The 19,857-nt window shown below is 41.2% G+C and overlaps 1 protein-coding gene across 1 annotated transcript in view; it reads right to left on the bottom strand.

Annotated features, from left to right (window-relative positions):
- UGGT2 (UDP-glucose glycoprotein glucosyltransferase 2) overlaps positions 1–19,857 on the bottom strand; it is a gene marked incomplete at its 5' end in the record, with an annotated part of 518,844 nt that overhangs the window by 441,911 nt on the left and 57,076 nt on the right. The window contains one exon of the mRNA XM_089680491.1: positions 2,039–2,099. Within this exon, the coding sequence (XP_089536617.1) occupies positions 2,039–2,099 (61 nt within the window). The remainder of the gene's footprint in view (positions 1–2,038; positions 2,100–19,857) is intronic.

Genomic DNA, 19,857 nt, shown 5'->3' on the forward strand with positions numbered 1-19,857 from the left:
CCTCCCTTGGCCAACTCATACACTCTCACGGCTTCAACTACCACCTCTATGCCGACGACACACAAATCTATCTCTCAACCCCCCACCTCACCCCCTTGGTCTCAGCCTGAATCACACACCTACTGAGCGACATATCAGACTGGATGTCACTCCACTTCCTTAAATTGAACCTCTCCAAAACCGAGTTTCTTGTCTTCCCCCCAGCCCGGAAACCACCCCCCATTGATTTCTCCGTCACATCCAACAACGCTACCATCAAACCCGCCCTGCAGGCCAGAGTACTGGGTGTCATTCTGGACTCCAACCTATCCTTCCAGCCCCAAGTCCAATCTTTAACAAACTCGTGCAGACTCCACCTCCGCAACATCACCAAAATCCGCACGTTCCTAACCCCAGAAACCACTAAACAGCTCATCCACTCCCTCATCATATCACGACTCGACTACTGCAACTCCCTCCTCACTGGCCTGCCTCGCCGCTGGCTATCCCCGCTTCAGTCGATCCTGAATACGGCTGCCAGACTCATTCACCTTTCCAACCGCTCTGTCTCCGCCACCCCCCTCTGCCAATCCCTCCACTGGCTTCCGATTGCGCAACGGATCAAATTCAAAATCCTAACGCTGACGTACAAAGCTGTCCACCATACTGCCCCGTACTACATCTCTGACCTAATATCCAAGTACCGCCCAGCACGCACACTCCGCTCCTCACAAGACCTCCTTCTCTCTAGTTCCCTGGTCTCCTCCTCCCATGCCCGCCTCCAGGACTTCTCCAGGGTGTCACCCATCCTCTGGAACTCCCTGCCCCAACCCATCAGATTATCACCTACTCTCCTCTCCTTTAGGCGCACCCTGAAAACCCATCTCTTCAGGGAAGCCTACCCCACCCCCTGCTAACTTGCCGACCTCCTCCACTCTTCCTACCACTCCATCCCCCACAGCTATCTCCTCCTGTGCCACCACCCCCTCCCTCCTAGATTGTAGGCTCGAAAGAGCAGGGCCCTTGATCCCCTCATGTTTTGCATTGTATTGGTATTGTTCTGTCACATGTTCTGTCCCCCTTTGTAATGTACAGCGCTGAGCGAACTATTGGCGCTTTATAAATACTGTATAATAATAATAATAATAATACTATCATATAGGGGACTATTGGTCCCCTATGTGATGGCAATAAAATCATATGAGTGACAGGTCCTCTTTGTAGAGTGGGGGGGAGGGGGCAGTGTGTGCAAGGAAGGGGCAGAAACGGAGCAGTGTATACAGTAAGGGAGTAGTGTATACATTCAGGCTCTCTTTGTATCATTCAACCCACTTTTTCGGAGCCCAGGTTATACTGGACCAGTTCTGTTACTGGACAATGAAAGGAGAAGCAGCACAGGGATGAGCTTATCCCTCTGTCATTCTGCTTCCTTTTACTGTAGTTATCAGCATTCTTCTTGTCTGAAGTGACTGGATCTTTGTGGTGCTTTCTTTCACAATCCAGCTTTGCTGTATGGCTACGTAAAATCCAGGTATACACTGTATATATACTGCTTGCAAAAAAGCAAGTATTTTGTGTATTTAATGATTACTGAGCTGCATACATTTGTGAAATGTATTTCTGTCCAGAGTTCAGTTTTAAGCATCAATGCTTTGCAAAAGGGTATAACAGAGAGCGAGGACAAGCATTTCACAATATTTTAGTGCCAGCTCAGACTGAAGTTGCAGCACAGATCAATAATCAAGCTGTGCACCTTAGTTTTCTTGATCTTAAATTGGACAGTCTACTCTAACAGACACTTAAAATCAGAACTTGCACTTGGGCTCCATGACAAGTTTTACTACAGCAGCTTCCTAAGTTATGACTAAATTACATTACTGAAATGTAAACACTGAAAGAGTATTCAGAAATAAAACTATGATCAGTTTGATATGACTGTTTATCACCTCTGATAACATCTAGCCACATACACACAAAATACAAAATGTATGTGCTGATTGTGATGAAGGGAAAGCATCAAGATATATTGATACATAAGATCGCCATTATAATTACAAACCTTCTGATTTTCTTCAATTTCTTTTCTCATCTCCTGGTTTATTGCAATTCTGGTCAGTGACCTGTTAAAGATTTAAAAAAAAAAAAAAATTTACTCCAGGAACTATGCAAGTCTAATATTTAAAGTACCACACCCTCCCCCACCCCACCCCCGAAAAAAAAAAACAACGCACAGCTCACAACAGCTTCCTTGTGTCACCTTTTCCGATGCCTACATAGCGTTACAAAGTGCTTATTGCATTCATTAGAAACCATTTTGTATTTAAAGCAAACCTATACCCAATTGTTAAACTATTTTAACAATCTTGCTGGGATGGTTAAATAAAAACGTATAGGAAAGGCTATATTTCTTTTATTTCCTGGAGAAAATGCTGCTCCATGCTCCCTCCAGTGCTACTTTGAAGATCGTAGCCATGCCGATCTGTCAATCCAACAAAAGCTGCTGGCTAGGATGAAGTATAGAAACCAGAGGTGACTGTACATATCTCCAGTAGCTTTCAGTAGTACTTTGTATTTTGCCTGAAGGCTAGGTTGTTCTGACAAATAACTACCTGATAGTGCTGAACCACGTCTACCCCTTCCTACCTCCTCTGCAGTCCTACTAGCCAGTGAGGCAGTCCATCAGCGTAATTGTTTGTCAGAATGGATTATACTTCTGCATACTAGAACATCCTGAAAGCTGCTGAAGATATGTGAAGTGACCTCGTGTTAAAGTAACTAGTTCATAATAATTCCCAAAAGAAATCAGTAGGAACATCCTTTTTCTAACTATAAGCCCAAAAGAAATCAGTAGGAACATCTTTTCTAACTATAAGCCAACTAATTAGCCTAAATTATTAATAATTAAGCCAAAAACGTTAAGGAAAATATGTACAAAATAAAAAGTCCCTTTAATTTGTATTAATGTAACTTGTCTTGGATTTTGATAAAGTGTAAACCTTCAAATAAACAAATCAACAAAAAACATGACTAGAGACAGCTGTGTTTCTCCTGGTCTATCTTATTGTCAAAGAGAGCAGGTGGGCATTGAAGGAGTGGAAGTGATAAATGGGCAGGTCCTGTGCTGGCATTTAGTTGAACGTACAGATTAGATACTTAATTATTTACAAACGCATTAAAATGTACCTAAGGGAAAAAATTGTATTTCATTGTTAGATAAAGCGGTGGGGGTTTAGCACCACTTTCAGTGTTTTTTGCTGTCTGTCACTGTGCCCCTATAGTGGAGATTTCTCTCTATTAGCCCTAGCGCCCATCACTGGTAATGAAAGTTAAGCAGAAACCAAAATTTTCCAATGGGGCCATATTTTTTGGAAACCACTGTCTAAAGATTTCCTTCATATTGAAGCAACTGCTTCTCATTTCCTGATGTTTCTACAGGACAGAAAGTATAGGGAAATCCCCCGATGGGACACCGATATAAAAAAAAAAAAAAGTTACGGCTTTGATTTTACTGTATATTTATAATTTTTATTAACCTGATATATGGAACTAATGGCAATTACCATGCCGCCCCTACTTTGTGTCGATTCTGCCCAGTTTCACCAGTGCACAGGAAAAGGGTGTTTCTATTATCTCAAAAAAAAAAAAAAATGAAGAAAGAAGATTTCTACCATACAGGCAAGTCCCTGAGTTACATACATCCGACTTACATGCGACTCATACTTACAAACAGAGGGTGACAACAAGAAGTGAGAGGAAATCTACCCCTAGGAAGGGAAATTCACTCCTGGAAGTTATCATGGGAAAAAGGTGTCTCCACCAAAGCTGTATCAACAATCCTTGTTTCCACAGCAACCCAAAATGTTCAAAATACAATTGTCACAGGGACAGAAATTGAGGTGAAATGCGTCTCACAACACCCAAAGGGCCTGCATCCTAATTCGAAACTGGATTCATATGAACTTACCAAGGTAACAAAATTAAGTCAAATATCTCTAGTGAATTCCTAAGAAAGAAAGTATGTCTCTCATATAAAATACACTTATTAAGACCAAATATCAAATAAAATAGGGTTGGAGGATGTGGGAAAGACCACTTACGGGCAGTTTACCTTCAAGCTACAAACAGCGCACATAGCACTGTAATCCTCTTTGATGGCTTGAAAAATCAACATAGCCTAACATGTGGGGATCCAAATCTAATAGCCCATTGAGTGTGCCCATAACCTTCACTCAGTACCTCTGGAGTTTTGGGCAACGCCACAGTAGATGTATCAAGGATCACGAATAAGTAAAAAATGAATCAAAAGTCTGGATGGTCATTGGGAAATACAATGTTTTTTTTATATCACACAGGAAGCATAGTTCCCGTGTCCAGCCTTGCCAGAAAAAACAAAGTTCACTTTATTAACGAAAACACTGTATGGGTTCCCCATCCACTTCTTCCTTAGTACGACCCCATAAAGGTCACAGTTGAAGTGCAGATCCCATATCCACTGCCCAACTTTCCACTATACCAGGCAATGCTTACATTCATTGTTCCAGAAGGGCCTGTGCTGCAGTGTGCAGTAACCAGCTCTGCAAACCTGAACTTTTAATTTAAAAGCAGCATAACACCCCAAATCATAAATGAAACAAATTGCAGCTTACCAATCATTAGGTGTGGTGGCTGCATCAGGTTTCTTTCCTTAGGCTTTTTTCCCCTCTGTTTGCACCTGGTGATCTGGCCAACAATACACCTGTATTAGAGTGCCCCCACTCTGGATGAAGGAGCATAAGGAGCACATTTGGACAAAAGAAATGGTAAGCTGCAATACAATTAATGTTGACTTGTGGTAGTAAACCGAAAAGCAAAGTTTTATAGATCAGGGCATCTCCCTGTGTAAGCTTTGTGTGGGAGCTTACCCAGGGTTAAAAGGATAAGTTCACCTTTCGTAACGTTACACCCATATTCAGGGTATAACATGTTACGATCAGACTGGCCCCTGCTCGTTCCTGCTTCCTGCTGTGATAGTTAGTGGGAAATCATCTCTCCCCTCGCTAGCTGTCAAATTAAAAAAAAAAAAAGAAAAAAAAAAAAGAAGAAGAAGAGAAGATGTGGCCGTGTCACTCATTTACAATATTCTGGGAATGGGAAAACTACAAGTCCCGGCAGCCTTTGCGGCTGTCGGCTTGTAGTTTTCAATGATCTACCACGGCACTCCACAGCGCCGTGACAGTTCATTGAGCCTTCCTGTCAATAGCATATGCTTGCTCGAATGGGATGTACGAGCAAGTAGATATACTGACAGGTCAGGGGGAGAACTGCATGGCACCAATGCTTTAAGGGCTCCACAAACAAAATAAACGCACATTTTGTTACCTGCAAAAAAACATGCATTTATTATTTTTTGTTAAAAAGTGACCTTATCCTTAAATGAATTTTTCCTAAAGTCCAGCATGGCAAGGCTGGCAACTGAGGTGTGGGCACTTCATTCTGGAAGGAAGGAGAGAAGGTTACATGCTAATGCATACAGTTCCAGAAAGTAGTGGGTAATTCTAAAGGCTCCAATAGACAGATTGCCAAGGGAGGGGGGAATACCCTAACAAAAGAAATCATCACTATACCATGAATGAGCAAAGGAATCCTCTTAAAACTGTTTTGAACATTTTGCATGCCAAAATTAATTTTCACACTTTTTTCAGGACATGTGAGGCTTTTACTGTTATGTACCATTATGAGCAGATAAAGTGGAAGCAAATGGGAACAACGGCAACACAGTCACAAAGTGGTAGGCCTCGTACAATGACAGAGCGGAGTCAGTGCATGCTGAAACACACAGTGCACAGAAGTCTCCAACTATCTGCAGAGTCAATAGCTAAAGACCTCCAAACTTCATGTGGCCTTCAGATTAGCATAATAACAGTGCGTAGAGAGCTTCATGGAATGGGTTTCTATAGCCGAGCAGCTGCATCCAAGCCTTACATCACCAAGTGCAATGCAAAGCAGCAGTGGTGTAAAGACCGCTGCCATGGACTCTAGAGCAGTGGAGACGTGTTCTCTGGAGTGACAAATCACACTTCTCTGTCTGGCAATCCGATGGATGTCTGGGTTTGGCAGTTGCCAGGAGAACGGTACTTGCCTGATTGCATTGTGCGAAGTGTAAAGTTTGGTGGAGGGGGGATTATGATGTGGGGTTATTTTTCAGGGGTTGGGCTTGGCCCCTTAGGTCCAGTGAAGGGAACTCTTAAGGCATCAGCATACCAAGACATTTTGCTCCCAACTTTGTGGGAACAGATTGGGGATGGCCCTTCCTGTTCCAACATGACTGAGCACCAGTGTACAAAGCAAGGTCCAAAACGACATGGATGAGCGAGTTTGGGGTGGAGAAACGTGACTGGCCTGTACAGAGTCCTGACCTCAACATGATAAAACACCTTTGGGATAAATTAGAGCGAAGACTGCGAGCCAGGCCTTCTCATCCGACATCTATGCCTGACCTCACAAATGCGCTTCTGGAAGAATGGTCAAACATTCTCAGACACACTCCTAAACCTTGTGGACAGCCTTCCCAGAAGAGCTAAAGCCGTTTTATTATAATACAAGATTTATATAGCGCTAACAGTTTACACAGCACTTTACGACATAAGGACAGACAGTACAATTACAATACAAATAAATACAGGGAGATTTACAGGGCCCTGCTCAGTATAGCTGCAAAGGGTGGGCCAACTCAATATTGAACCCTACGGACTAAGACTGGGATGCCAAAAAAGTTCATGTGCGTGTAAAGGTAGACGTCTCAATATTTTTGGCAATATAATGTGTGTGTGTATAAATATAAGGAAAAAACAGAGAGATGACATAAAAATAAAATATGTCAATTTAGACATAACTTACATACAGTACATACACAATCTACAACAGCCAAATAAGTCCTATATTACTACAAATATATCCTATGATATGGGAAAAACAGACAGACATATGTCTACAGTAGACTGACGTTTAGGCAATGCTAAAACACCCGAATAATAAAAAAAAAAAGTAAATGCCTGTTTAGGGTTTTATTTTTTAATACATAATATGCACTTAAAGCACCCCGATAATCATAGAGCATTTGTTTTTATCAAGACACATGAAAATGGACACTGTACAGGGCCAGATCTAGTCTACTATGGGGGTGCAGTAAAAAACATCAGGGTGGCAGAGAATGGGAGTTCAGCAGGGCACTATACAGGGGTCAGTAGGGCAGAGAAGAAGGTTAGCAGTTTGTAGAGAAGTACACAGAGGCAGCAGGACAGAGGTCGGTTGTAGGTAAGGCAGAGTTCAGGGGTCAGTAGTTCGATCAGTGCTGGCAGTAATGGTTGCCAGCGCTGTTCAGTGTGTCCCAGCAGGGGAGGGGGGTGGTCTCCCTGTCAGTCATTCAGCATAGAGTGGAGATGGTAACGCACGATCACCTAGGCAGTAGGCAAGGCTGTTTGCAGTGAAAATTCTGTTAAGGAAGAAAATTTACTTTCATTCAACACTTTCTTGCTGTGTATTTGTCGTCTTAGAGGGAGAACGGAGCTGCTGGAGCTCTCAGTGCACCCCGGCCTCTATCTACTACTCCAGACAAGGAGAAGGAGTTAATCAGCCGGGATGGTAGTAGATGGTAGTAGGGGGGGCAACTGGAATTTAGGTATAGTGCCCAGCACAGCACAGCCATGGCACTATACCTGCTGTCCCTTTCCCAAAGTTTCAGGCATCCAGTGTAAATTTCAGGTGTATTTCCATGCTCTGAAGACAACTGCAGTGAACAACCACACAGTAGCAATGAATAGCTGTATGCTAACTGTACACAGTTATATGCCTTGCTTTAGTAAACTTGCAGACAGTCATAAATCCCTGAACACAGTTTGTGCATTCAGAGATTTACACCAATCCACAGCGTATACCCAGGTTACAGCCAATAATTACTATGGGCAGATGATGGCTGCTGCTCCTCACTAATAAAAAAAAAAAAAAAGTATATATTATACATATATATATATTTTTTTCCCTCCATCTATACACAAGTAAATTATACACACACAGCTCGTCATGTGGTTTAAAAAAAAAACAAAACAAACAAAACAAGAACATTAACCACTTGTGTACCGCCCACAGTACATATACTGCGGCAAATCAGCCCCTATATGCAGGATCACGTAAATAAACGTGATCCTTGTTTACATGCTAGGGGGCTCGCGCAAGGCGTGCGACCGCCCTGCCCGCGGCACCGATCACGGCCGCAGGTGTCAATCACTGGGTACCGGCCCGTGATTACCCGCCGGTTGCCGGCAAACTGTGACACAGAGCACAGCTGTATTGTTTTCAATGTAGCTCTGCTCCCGGTCAGTTCCCAGCTCACTGTTCTGGAGAGCAGAGCTTAGCTTTTCGGGACAGCTTGCAACAGTGAAGTACACCCCCCCACCCACTAGTAAAACACTCCCCTCACACAATTAGCCCTTTGATTGCCTAAAATGTTAACTCCCTCCTCCCCAGTGCCATTAGTACAGTGTCAGTGTTTTTTTTTTTTTGCACTGATCACTGTATTGGTGTCATTGAGGATATCGGTGACCCCAAGTCAGTTCCCCCCCCAGTGTCAGAAAGTCTGTCGCAGTGCCGCAATAAGTTGCTGATTGCCGCCATAAGTCACTGATCGCCACTATTCGTATACAAAAAAAAAAATCCAGTATCTATACTGCCATTTGTAAACGCTATAAATTTCAAGTAAACCAATTTACACACACGTATTGGGATAGACAAGTCACAGAATACATTTTGGCTGAAATTTATGACAAAATTTGATTTTTAATTTTTTTTTTATTGGACACGTTTTATAGCAAAAAGTGCAAAATATTGTTTCTCAAAATTGTCGTTTTTTTGTTTATAGCGCAAAAAAAAACCAAAAAAAAAAAACCACACAGGCGATCAAATACCACCGAAATAAAGCCCAATTCATGGGGAAAAAAGGATGTAAATTTCATGTTTGTGCAGCGTTGCATAACTGCACAATTGTCAGTTAAAATGACAGTGCCATAACACAAACCATTTATGTAACCGCTTCCTGACTGCCCTATAGCAGAAATACTGCTACAGGGCGGCACAGGTGTGCAAAATCACATTATATATATTCTTTCCCTGGTGAAGAAAACACCCTTCACAACAGTTGGCCAGATCAAGAACACTCTCCAGGAGGTAGGTGTATGTGTGTCAAAGTGAACAATCAAGAGAAGACTTCACCAGAGTGAATACAGAGGGTTCACTACAAGATGGAAACCATTGGTGAGCCTCAAAAACAGGAAGGCCAGGTTAGAGTTTGCCAAACGACATCTAAAAAAGCCTTCACAGTTCTGGAACAACATCCTATGGACAGATGGGACCAAGATCAACTTGTACCAGAGTGATGGGAAGAGAAGAGTATGGAGAAGGAAAGGAACTGCTCATGATCCTAAGCATACCACCTCATCAGTGAAGCATGGTGGTGGCAGTGTCATGGCGTGGGCATGTATGGATGCCAATGGAACTGGTTCTCTTGTATTTATTGATGATGTGACTGCTGACAAAAGCAGCAGGATGAATTCTGAAGTGTTTCGGGCAATATCTGCTCATATTCAGCCAAATGCTTCAGAACTCATTGAACGCCGCTTCACAGTGCAGATGGACAATGACCCAAAGCATACTGCAAAAGCAACCAAAGAGTTTAAGGGAAAGAAGTGGAATGTTATGCAATGGCCAAGTCAATCACCTGACCTGAATCCGATTGAGCATGCATTTTACTTGCTGAAGACAAAACTGAAGGGAAAATGCCCCAAGAACAAGCAGGAACTGAAGACAGTTGCAATAGAGGCCTGGCAGAGCATCACCAGGGATGAAACCCAGCGTCTGGTGATGTCTATGCGTTCCAGACTTCAGGCTGTAATTGACTGCAATGGATTTGCAACCAAGTATTAAAAAGTGAAAGTTTGATTTATGATTATTCTGTCCCATTACTTTTGGTCCCTTAACAAGTGGGAGGTACATATGCAAACTGTTGTAATTCCTACACCGTTCACCTGATTTGGATGTAAATACCCTCAAATTAAAGCCGACAGTCTGCAGTTAAAGTACATCTTGTTCGTTTCATTTCAAATCCATTGTGGTGGTGTATAGAGCCAAAAATGTTAGAATTGTGTCGATGTCCCAATATTTATGGACCTGACTGTATATATATATATATATATATATATATATATAGTTTTTACGTCCCTCCCAGATAGCATCAGATTGCCCGTCAGTACACCAGCAATCACATATAACCCCTTGATTGCCAGGTAGATGCTCATACCCGGCACCTGCGTTTAGCCCCTACGCTTATCCCCCCCCCTTCTCCCCCAGCAAGTGCAGTGTCAGTAGGTCCCTGTCACTTGATACATTTCAAACAAAACTGCAGTGTTGGCAGAATCCGGCCTGATCTCTGTTAGCACTTGCCGGTAAATTTTGATGACTCTCCTATGCAGCAGAGTGCCAGTACTAGTGCCGCGCTACCTTTTTGTGAACTGTCGAGTACTAGTGGCCTAGTATTTCCTGGTCTTTCACATACCACTTAGAGATTGTAAGCTCCAAGGGGCAGGGCCCTCCTAACCCATTGAACTGCATTGTTGCTGTATTGTCTTCCATTATATTGTACAGCGCTGAGCAAACTGTTGGTGCTATATAAATCCTGTATAATATTATAATAATAATACCAGCACTCCAGTACTTGGTGAGATGGCAAGTCCCATAAGTGCAGTACAAACTGGTGCGGTGGCGAGTACAAGTAATGTCCCGCAATCACCAAGAAGTCGCACACAGGCCCGTAAAGCCCCTAGTATCCTTCCGGATGTGCTTACAAATCCCGATTGGCAGCCAACAAATTCTGCAGCACCCATACTTCCCCCATTCACTGCCCAACCTGGAATTCAGGTGGGAATAGCAAATTTAACTACTCCCCTTGATTTTTTGGAGCTGTTTTTCACGGAAGATCTGTATGCATTGATTGTGGATCAAAGCAATTTATATGCACAACAGTTTATCGCTGCAAACCCAGATTCAAACCTTGCCAGACCATTCGCATGGAAATGCATTACGGTTTCCAAATTTTTTTTGGACCTAACCCGCAACATGGGCATTACTAAAAAAAAATGAATTGCAGTTGTATTGGTCCGCAGACCCGATTCATCACATGCCCGTGTTCTCTGCTGCCATGGCCAGGCATAGATATGAGAGTATAATATGTTTTATGCATTTCAACAACAATACACTGTCATCCTTGGGGTGACCCTGAATTTGACCGGCTCCACAAAATTCAGCCCCTCACAAACTACCTTAACCAAAAATTTGCACATGTCTATACTCCCCAGCAAAACATCTGCGTTGATGAGTCCCTCACTAATTTTTCTGGTCACCTTGCATTCAAACAATTTCTCCCCAGCAAGCGTGCCAAATATGGGGTCAAGATGTAGAAGACCTGTAAGAGAGCAACAGGCTATACTTATAAGTTTCTGACTTACGAGGGCATAGATAGTCATGTGGAGCGCGCCCGGATGCCCAGACCACATGGTGAGTAGTGGCAAGATAGTTTGAGACTTGGTGTAATCCTTTTTCCATATGGGGTACCACTTATACGTGGACAATTTTTATTCAAGTGTGCCACTATTTAGACATTTGTACACTCTTGGAACTGGAGCATGTGGCACAGTGTGACCTAATGTGTGCCCACCATTAGAAGTGGGTGGATGAAGGGCGGTATATTCTAATGGTGGGCATACCACACACTTTTCCTGGCAGAGATTTCTTCTCTTTTTTTTTTCTCCATTCAGTCCACAGGCTGCATAAAAAAAAAAAAAAAAAAAAAAAAAAAAACATAGCGTATACAGTAATACCTCGGTTTACGAATGCTTCTGTTAACGTCATTTTCCGTTTATAAATGAAAATCCATTGAAAATAATGCCTCGGTTTACGAATGTTTTACTAATTGTTTTCACAATATGAAGTTATGTCAGTGCTGATTTTTAAATGCAATTACCATCTTTTTTTTTTTCTTCACTATAGCTCACAACATTAGCTGTCAGTTTCTCGGAAGCTAAAGGATACTTTGTATCTTTAAGAAACTGAAAGGAAACATTGTTTCTTTTGGGGAAAAACTAAAAGAAACTCTTTTAGCTGGAGGGGGAAGTGACAGATGAATTTCTGAACTACTAATAGTGAATAAAAAAACCAAAAAACCGGTAATTACATTTAAAAACTGGCACCTGACAGCTGAGTGTAAAAGAATTTTGCCAGCAATTCTTTTACATTCAGCTGTCAGTGGGGAAACCCGCTGACAGCTGAAACATTAACACATGGTTATCACTACTAAAATACCGCATGAGTTAATAAAATAACTCATGCGGTATTTTAGTAGCGTTTACTGTTTTTCTGACCTTCGGAACGGATTAATTGGTTTTCAATGCATTCCTATGGGAAACAGTGTTTCGGTTTTTTTCGAATTCTTCTATATATACAAAATGTCCTGCAGAACGAATTAAATTTGTAATCCGAGGTATTACTGTATACCCAACAAGGACCAGCGACGTACTAATACATCACTAGACTTTGAATGGTTATACCAGGATGATGCCTACAGCTGCACGCATCACCCTGGTATAGTTTTTTTCAGCCGGCGATCGGCTTTCATGTAAAAGCAATCCTAGTGGCTAATTAGCTGCAGGATTGCTTTTACAAGTAGTGGGAGATGATGCCCCCTCCCCCACGGCCTTCTCGGGCAGCCCCGTGCCATCGGGGCAACCTGAGAATGCAGCCGGTGTTTCTTCCAGCTGACCATAGAGCTGATTGGAGACCAGAATGGTGCCAATCATTTCTATACTCTAAGAAATCAGAAGCTACAAGTATTTCATCACTTCAGTTTCACAGGATATAAACAGCGTCATTTGTAAATTGGGAAAGCATCTGATCACACCGATCTTGGTTTGATTAGATAATGTAAGGGCAGAGGAGATATCTAGAGTCTGATAGAACCCAGATTTCTCAAAAAAGAATATATGACAATGCCCATTGAAGTTATAGGGGATATTTGTATTCCCTGTGATAGCATTAAAAGTGATAAAAAAAAAAAATATGAAGGGGACAGTGTTAAAATTATTTAAAAAATCAAAATAAATTAAAAAAAAAAAAAAAAAAAAAAAGTACCCTCGCCCCCCCGCGCATCTGCATTCGTGAGTGTTGACCCTGTGCCAATATAGAAACAGTGGTTGCACATGTGTGTGAGGTGTCGCCACGAACGTCAGATCAAGGACAGTAATTCTAACACTAGATCTCCTCTGTAAATCTAAAATTGTAGCTTGTAAAGGCTTTTAAAACGTTGCCTATGGATATTAACCACTTGCCCTCCTGAGGATTTACCCCCCTTAATGACCAGGCTTCTTTTTGCTACTCGGCGCTGCACTAATTCAACTGATAATTGCGTGGTGATGCAATGCTGCACCCAAACGAAATTTACGTCCTTTATTTCACACAAATAGAGCCTTCTTTTGGTGGTATTTGATCACCTGTGCGCTTTATTTTTTGCGCTATAAACAAAAAAAGACCAAATATTTTGAAGAAAAACAATATTTTTTACTTTCAGCTATAAAAAATATATAGTAAACTCAAAATTAGTTATAAATTTAGGCCAAAATGTATTCTGCTACATGTTTTTGGTAAAAAAAATCCAATAAGTGTATATTGATTGCTTTGTGTGAAAGCTATAGCGTCTACAAACTATGGTATAGATACTGCAATTTACGCCATTTTTTTGCTATACAGCACTGCGCTAGTTTAACGGACAATTGCGCGGTCATGCAATATGTACATAAATTAAATTTACATCCTTTTTTTCCCACAAATTGAGCTTTCTTTTGGTGGTATTTGATTGCCTGTGCGTTTTATATTTTTTGCGCTATTAAAAAATTAAGGCTGACAATTTTGAGGAAAAAAACAATATTTTGGACTTTTTGCTATAAAACATGTCCAGTAAAAAAAAAATTTAAAAATCAAATTTAGTCATAAATTTCTGCCAAAATGCATTCTGCGACATGTTTTTGCTACAAAAAAACCCAATACGTGTAAATTAATTGGTTTACGTGAAAGTTATAGCATTTACAAATGGCGGGAAAGATACTGGTATTTTAAAAATTTTTTTATACTAATAATGGCGGCGATCAGCGACTTATGGCGGCGATCAGCGACTTATGGCGGGACTGCAGAGGACATTCTGACACTGGGGGGAACTGACTTGGGGTCACTGACATCCCCAGTGACACCAATACAGTGATTAGTGCAAAAAAAAAAAAAACCACTGACACTGTACTAATGGCACTGGGGAGGAAGGAGTTAACTTTATTATTCAGTGAAAGGGGAGTGTTTTACTAGGGGGCGGGGGGGCGTACTGCAGGGAACACCGCTGATCGGGACAGATAAACTCTTCTGTCCCGATCAGCGTGTCAGGAGCTGTCAGGGAACTGATATTTTGTGTTTGAAAAATTTCTGCACGAGTACTATGTAATATAAAAAATTGCAGCACCCATTTTATTTACTAGGGTGTTTGCTTTAAAAAAAATATATAATTTTTGGGGTTTAAATTAATTTCCTAGCAAAAAATACAGATTTTTTTCATGTTGGCAAAAAGTGTCAGAAAATGCTTGATCTTCAGGTGGTTAGAAGAGTGAGTGATGTGTGGCATAAACTTCTAATGCTGGGCATAAAATGCCCCCACCCCCCAAAGCGACCCTTTTTGGAAAGTAGACACCCCAAACTATTTGCTGAGAGGCATGTTGAATCAATAGATGAATTTATTTTTTTAACCACAAGATTTTGGAAAATGACAAATGTTTTTTTTTTGTTTTTTTACACAAAATTGTCACTTAAATTATTTATTGCTCACACATGCCATGGGTATATGTGGAATTACTCCCCAAAATACATTCTGCTACTCCTCCCGAGTATGGGGGTACCACATGTGAGAGATGTTTTGGCAGTCTAGCCAAGTACAGGACCCCAAAATCCAATAAGCACCATCAGGCTTTTAAAGGGCTTTATTTTATCATTACAGTTCCTGACTACCTATCACAGTTTTGGAGGCCCTGAAATGCCAGGATAGCACCAAACCTCCCTCAAATTACCACTTTTTGGAAAGTAGACACCCCAAGGAATTTGCTAAGAAGCATGGTGAGTATTTTGCAGATCTCATTTGTTGCCACAAGTTTTTGAAAATTGAAGGAAAAAAAAAACATTTTTTCTTTTCTTTTTTTATATTCCAAAACCTTGTGAGAAAAAATGAAATCTGCAAAATACTCACCATGCCTCTTTTTAAATTTCTTGGGGTGTCTACTTTCCAAAAAGGGGTAATTTTGGGGGGGGGGGGTTGATGCTATCCTGGCATTTCAGGGCCTTCAAAACTGGGATAGGTAATGAGGAAGTGAAATGAGGAAGTTACGCACCTTCAGGCTTTCAAAGTGGTCATTGGATTTCAGGCTCCTGTATGTGGCTAGGCTCCGAAAAAGTCTCACACATGTGGTACCTCCATACTCGGTAGAAGTAGCTGAATGTATTTTGGGGTGTAATTCCACATATACCCATGGCTTGTGCGAGAAATATATCATTTAAATGACAACTTTGTGTAAAAAAAAAAATGTTTTTGTTTATCTCAAAAAAAAAAATAAAAAAAAATGCACAGGTGATTAAATACCATCAAAAGAAAGCTATATTTGCATGAAAAAAGTACATAAATTTCATTTATGTACCGTATTGCATGACCGCACAATTGTCACATAAACTAGTGCAGCACTGTATAGCAAAAAAATGGCGTAAATTGCAGTATCTATACCATAGTTTGTAGATGCTATAATGTTCACACAAAGCAATCAATATACACTTATTGGGATTTTTTTTACCAAAAACATGTAGCAGAATACATTTTGGCCTAAATTTACAACCAACTTTAAGTTTACTATATATTTTTTTTTATAGCCGAAAGTACAAAATATTGTTTTTCTTCAAAATTTTTGGTCTTTTTTTTGTTTATAGCGCAAAAAATAAAAAAAGTGCACAGGTGATCAAATACCACCAAAAGAAAGCTCTATTTGTGTGAAAAAAGGACGTAAATTTCGTTTGGGTACAGCATTGCATGACCGCGCAATTAGCTGAATTAGTGCAGCGCCGAGTAGCAAAAAGAAGCCTGGTCATTAAGGGGGGGTAAATCCTCTAGAGGGCAAGTGGTTAAATGAAATATTAACCATAACCAATTAACAGACACAAAAATATTTGCAGATCAATTAAATGTAAATCAGTTAATCAAATTTACCTACAGTTGCAAGAAAAAGTATGTGAACCCCTTGGGATTACGTGGAGTTTTGCATGAATTGGGCATAAAATGTGCTCTGAACATCATCTAAATTACAACAATAGAAGAACACAGTCTGCTGAACATAATACTACACAAACATTAGATGTTGCCATGGTTTAATTGCACATAACATGTAAATATTCACAGTGCAGGGAGGAAAAAGTATGTGAGGCCCTAGCTTAATGACTTCTCCCAGAGCTAACTGGAGCCAGGAGTGAGCCAACCTTGACTCCAATCAGTGTGATGATATTGGATGTGTTGCTGACAGCTGTGCTGACAGCTGTCCTGCCCTTAAAAAAAAAAAAAAAACACACACACCTACTTTGGGTTTACTGGTTTCAAGAAGCACTGTCTGATGTGAACCATGCCTCGCAGAAAAGAGCTCTCAGAAGACCTACGATCAAGAATTGTTGACTTGCAGGAAGCTGGAAAGGGTTACAAAAGTATCTCCAAAAGCCTTGATGTTCATGTGTCCATGGTAAGACATATGGAGAAAGTTTAGCACTGTTGCTACTCTCCCTAGGCGTGGTCATCCTGTAAAAATTACTGCAAGAGCACAGCGCAGAATGCTGCATGAGGTAAAGAAGAATCCCAGAGTGACAGCTAAAGACCTACAGAAATCTCTGGCACATGCTAACATTTTTGTTGACACATCTACAATAAGGAAAACATTAAACAAGAATGGAGTACATGGGAGGACACCACGGAGGAAGCCATTGCTGTCCAAAAAGAATATTGCAGCACGTTTGATTTTGCAAAAGAGCACCTGGATGTTCCACAGCACTACTGGCAAAATATACTGTGGACAGATGAAACCAAGATTGAGTTGTTTGGGAAGAACACACAACACTACGTGTGGAGAAAAAAAAGCACAGCACACCAACATTAAAACCTCATCCCCACTGTAAAACATGGCGGAGGGAGCATCATGGTTTGGGGCTGCTTTGCTGCCTCAGGGCCTGGACGGATCGTTGTCATTGATGGGAAAATGAATTCCAGAGTTTATCAAGACATTTTGCAGGAAAACGTACGACCATCTGTCCGCCAACTGAAGCTCCGCAGAGGATGGGTGATGCAACAGGACAATGACCCAAAGCATACAAGTAATTCAGCAAAACAATGGCTGCAACAGCACAGAATACGCCTTCTGGAGTGGCCCAGTTAGAGTCCTGATCTCAACCCGATTGAAATGCTGTGGCATGACTTTAAGAGAGCGATTCACACCAGACATCCCAAGAATATTGCTACACTGAAACAGTTTTGTGAAGAGGAGTGGTCCAAAATTACTCCAGATCGTTGTGCAGGTCTGATCTGCAACTACAGGAAACGTTTGGTTGAGGTTATTGCTGCCAAAGGAGGGTCAACCAGTTATTAAGTCCAAAGGTTCACATACTTTTTCCTCCCTGCACTGTGAATGTTTACATGTTATGTGCAATTAAACCATGGCAACATCTAATGTTTGTGTAGTATTATGTTCAACAGACTGTGTTCTTCTATTGTTGTGACTTCGATGACGTTCAGAGCACATTTTATGCCCAATTCATGCAAAACTCCACGTAATCCCAAGGGGTTCACATACTTTTTCTTGCAACTGTAAGTACAAAAGCCTACATTGTGAGCTTGGATCTTCCACAATATAATTTACTAAATTAACAAAACTAAAAAGGTATCTGGCTTTTGGGGTCACATAGACTATAACAAAGACATCTGACTGTATTCCACATTTTCACATTATTCATCTACTGTGAAGAAGCCTGTGTGTGGAGGTCCTGATATGGGTCTGTTGTACCATGTACTTATATGAAAATGTATCCTGTTCTCTTTGCATTGCTTCCTTTGTGTGAAATATCTGGTGATCTTGACAGCTCCCCTGCTCTTCTATTTCAAACTGATTACACTAGGCATGGAAGCACATCTATTCCAGTGTGATCAGTTTTCTTCCTTGCATTCTACTTGGGAGCATAGCCTGCCTGTAATCCAATGGTCAGACCTGTGCTCATACGCCCCCTGGACAGCACTTTACTGGGAAGATCAGTGTACAGCTGCTTCTCTGCCTCCTGCTGACATGCCGCCCCCCCCCATCTTTAAGCCCCTTATGCAGCCGAGAGTCATGCGATCGATAATCAAAAAGAAAGAAAAAAAGAAGGTTTTGTATTTTTTAAATGATATACACAAAATGTTTTGGCTTGCTTCTCTACTTTAAATTGAATGGGTTGTTTTACAAGGTAATGGTTCACATATACATTAACCACGTCTTCTCAAGAGAAAATAAATTCAGTTTGGCTTATTTTTTATCATAGCCAAGGTGCACTGTGCTGCTTATCAGTGCTCTGCCTTCTCTCCAGTCCACCAATATTTTTTGTGAACTGGTGCTATATTTTGCAGGGTGTTTGCATATAATTGTAAACATTCTGATTGCCCTGTGTTCAATATTCTTATCTTCAGTCATAACAGATGGGCTATATGCTGCACCTTCAGATGACCAGACACTGGCAGAACCACTCAAAGCTGTAAAACTTCCTCTTAAAACCCCTCACATTAGGCATGCCTCAGTTTTGTAGCGAGCGATGCAAGGATCATAGTCACAGTTACAGAGGCAATGGTCCAACATTCTTTACTGTACAGAATCCCAAAACCAAAGGCCAAGAATTACTTTTAAAACTACAGCCTACAACACCTTGCGGTCAAAACTGGAATTAGCAGAGGCCCAAATATCTACCTGGTAAAACTTAGTAAATGAGCGAATTGAGAACCAGATAGCAGCCTTACAATAATCTGTACAACAAAAGCCCAGCACAAGCTATAGTAAAAAAAAAAAAAAAAGACCTGGCGCTTTCAACTGGCAATGGTGGATCACAAGGCAGAAATACCCCTCTTAGGCACCTCAGGCATAATGAAGGACAAGTCTAATTCTCTGATAGAGGATTTAGCAGTGAGTTAAACTGAAAAAGCCCGCAGTACATCCAGCAATAAAGGGCCACTGCCTCTTTTGAACCCTTATAAAAGGCCAAAAAGAAGGTAAGACAATATTGTCATTTAAGTGGAATCCAGATAAAAAAAGGAAAGCTCAGTCACAAGACTACCTTGTCTCTGTGCAACATACCTTCTTGCACAGGTAATTATGATCGGGAAAGTAATTTTGGTGTAAGATCAAACAAAGGAATCTCAGACAGGTTCAAAAGGCAGCTTCTAAAGGAGCAAAAGCCTCTGGGGAAGGTCCTATGGTGTTACCGGTGTTCGAGGTCACGCAATGTGAGTAACTCCTTGCACAAAAGCCTTCATAAGAGATTCAGGGGCTAGTGGTCTCTGGAACAGACTGGCTAAGGCAGAAACCTGCCTTTTTCAGGGTACTCTATGCCAATTTATGGGTCAGCCCCAATTGCAAGAAGGCAAGCACATGACCCAACGAATAATACAAGGATGGAAATTCCTCTGACAACATTAATGAAGTATGCCTTCCAAGTATGATGATAAAC

The sequence above is a fragment of the Staurois parvus genome, unplaced genomic scaffold (assembly GCF_062004578.1).
Source record: "Staurois parvus isolate SC_StPar_1 unplaced genomic scaffold, SC_StPar_1.0 ptg000243l, whole genome shotgun sequence".
In the NCBI taxonomy this organism is placed as follows: Eukaryota; Metazoa; Chordata; class Amphibia; order Anura; family Ranidae; genus Staurois; species Staurois parvus.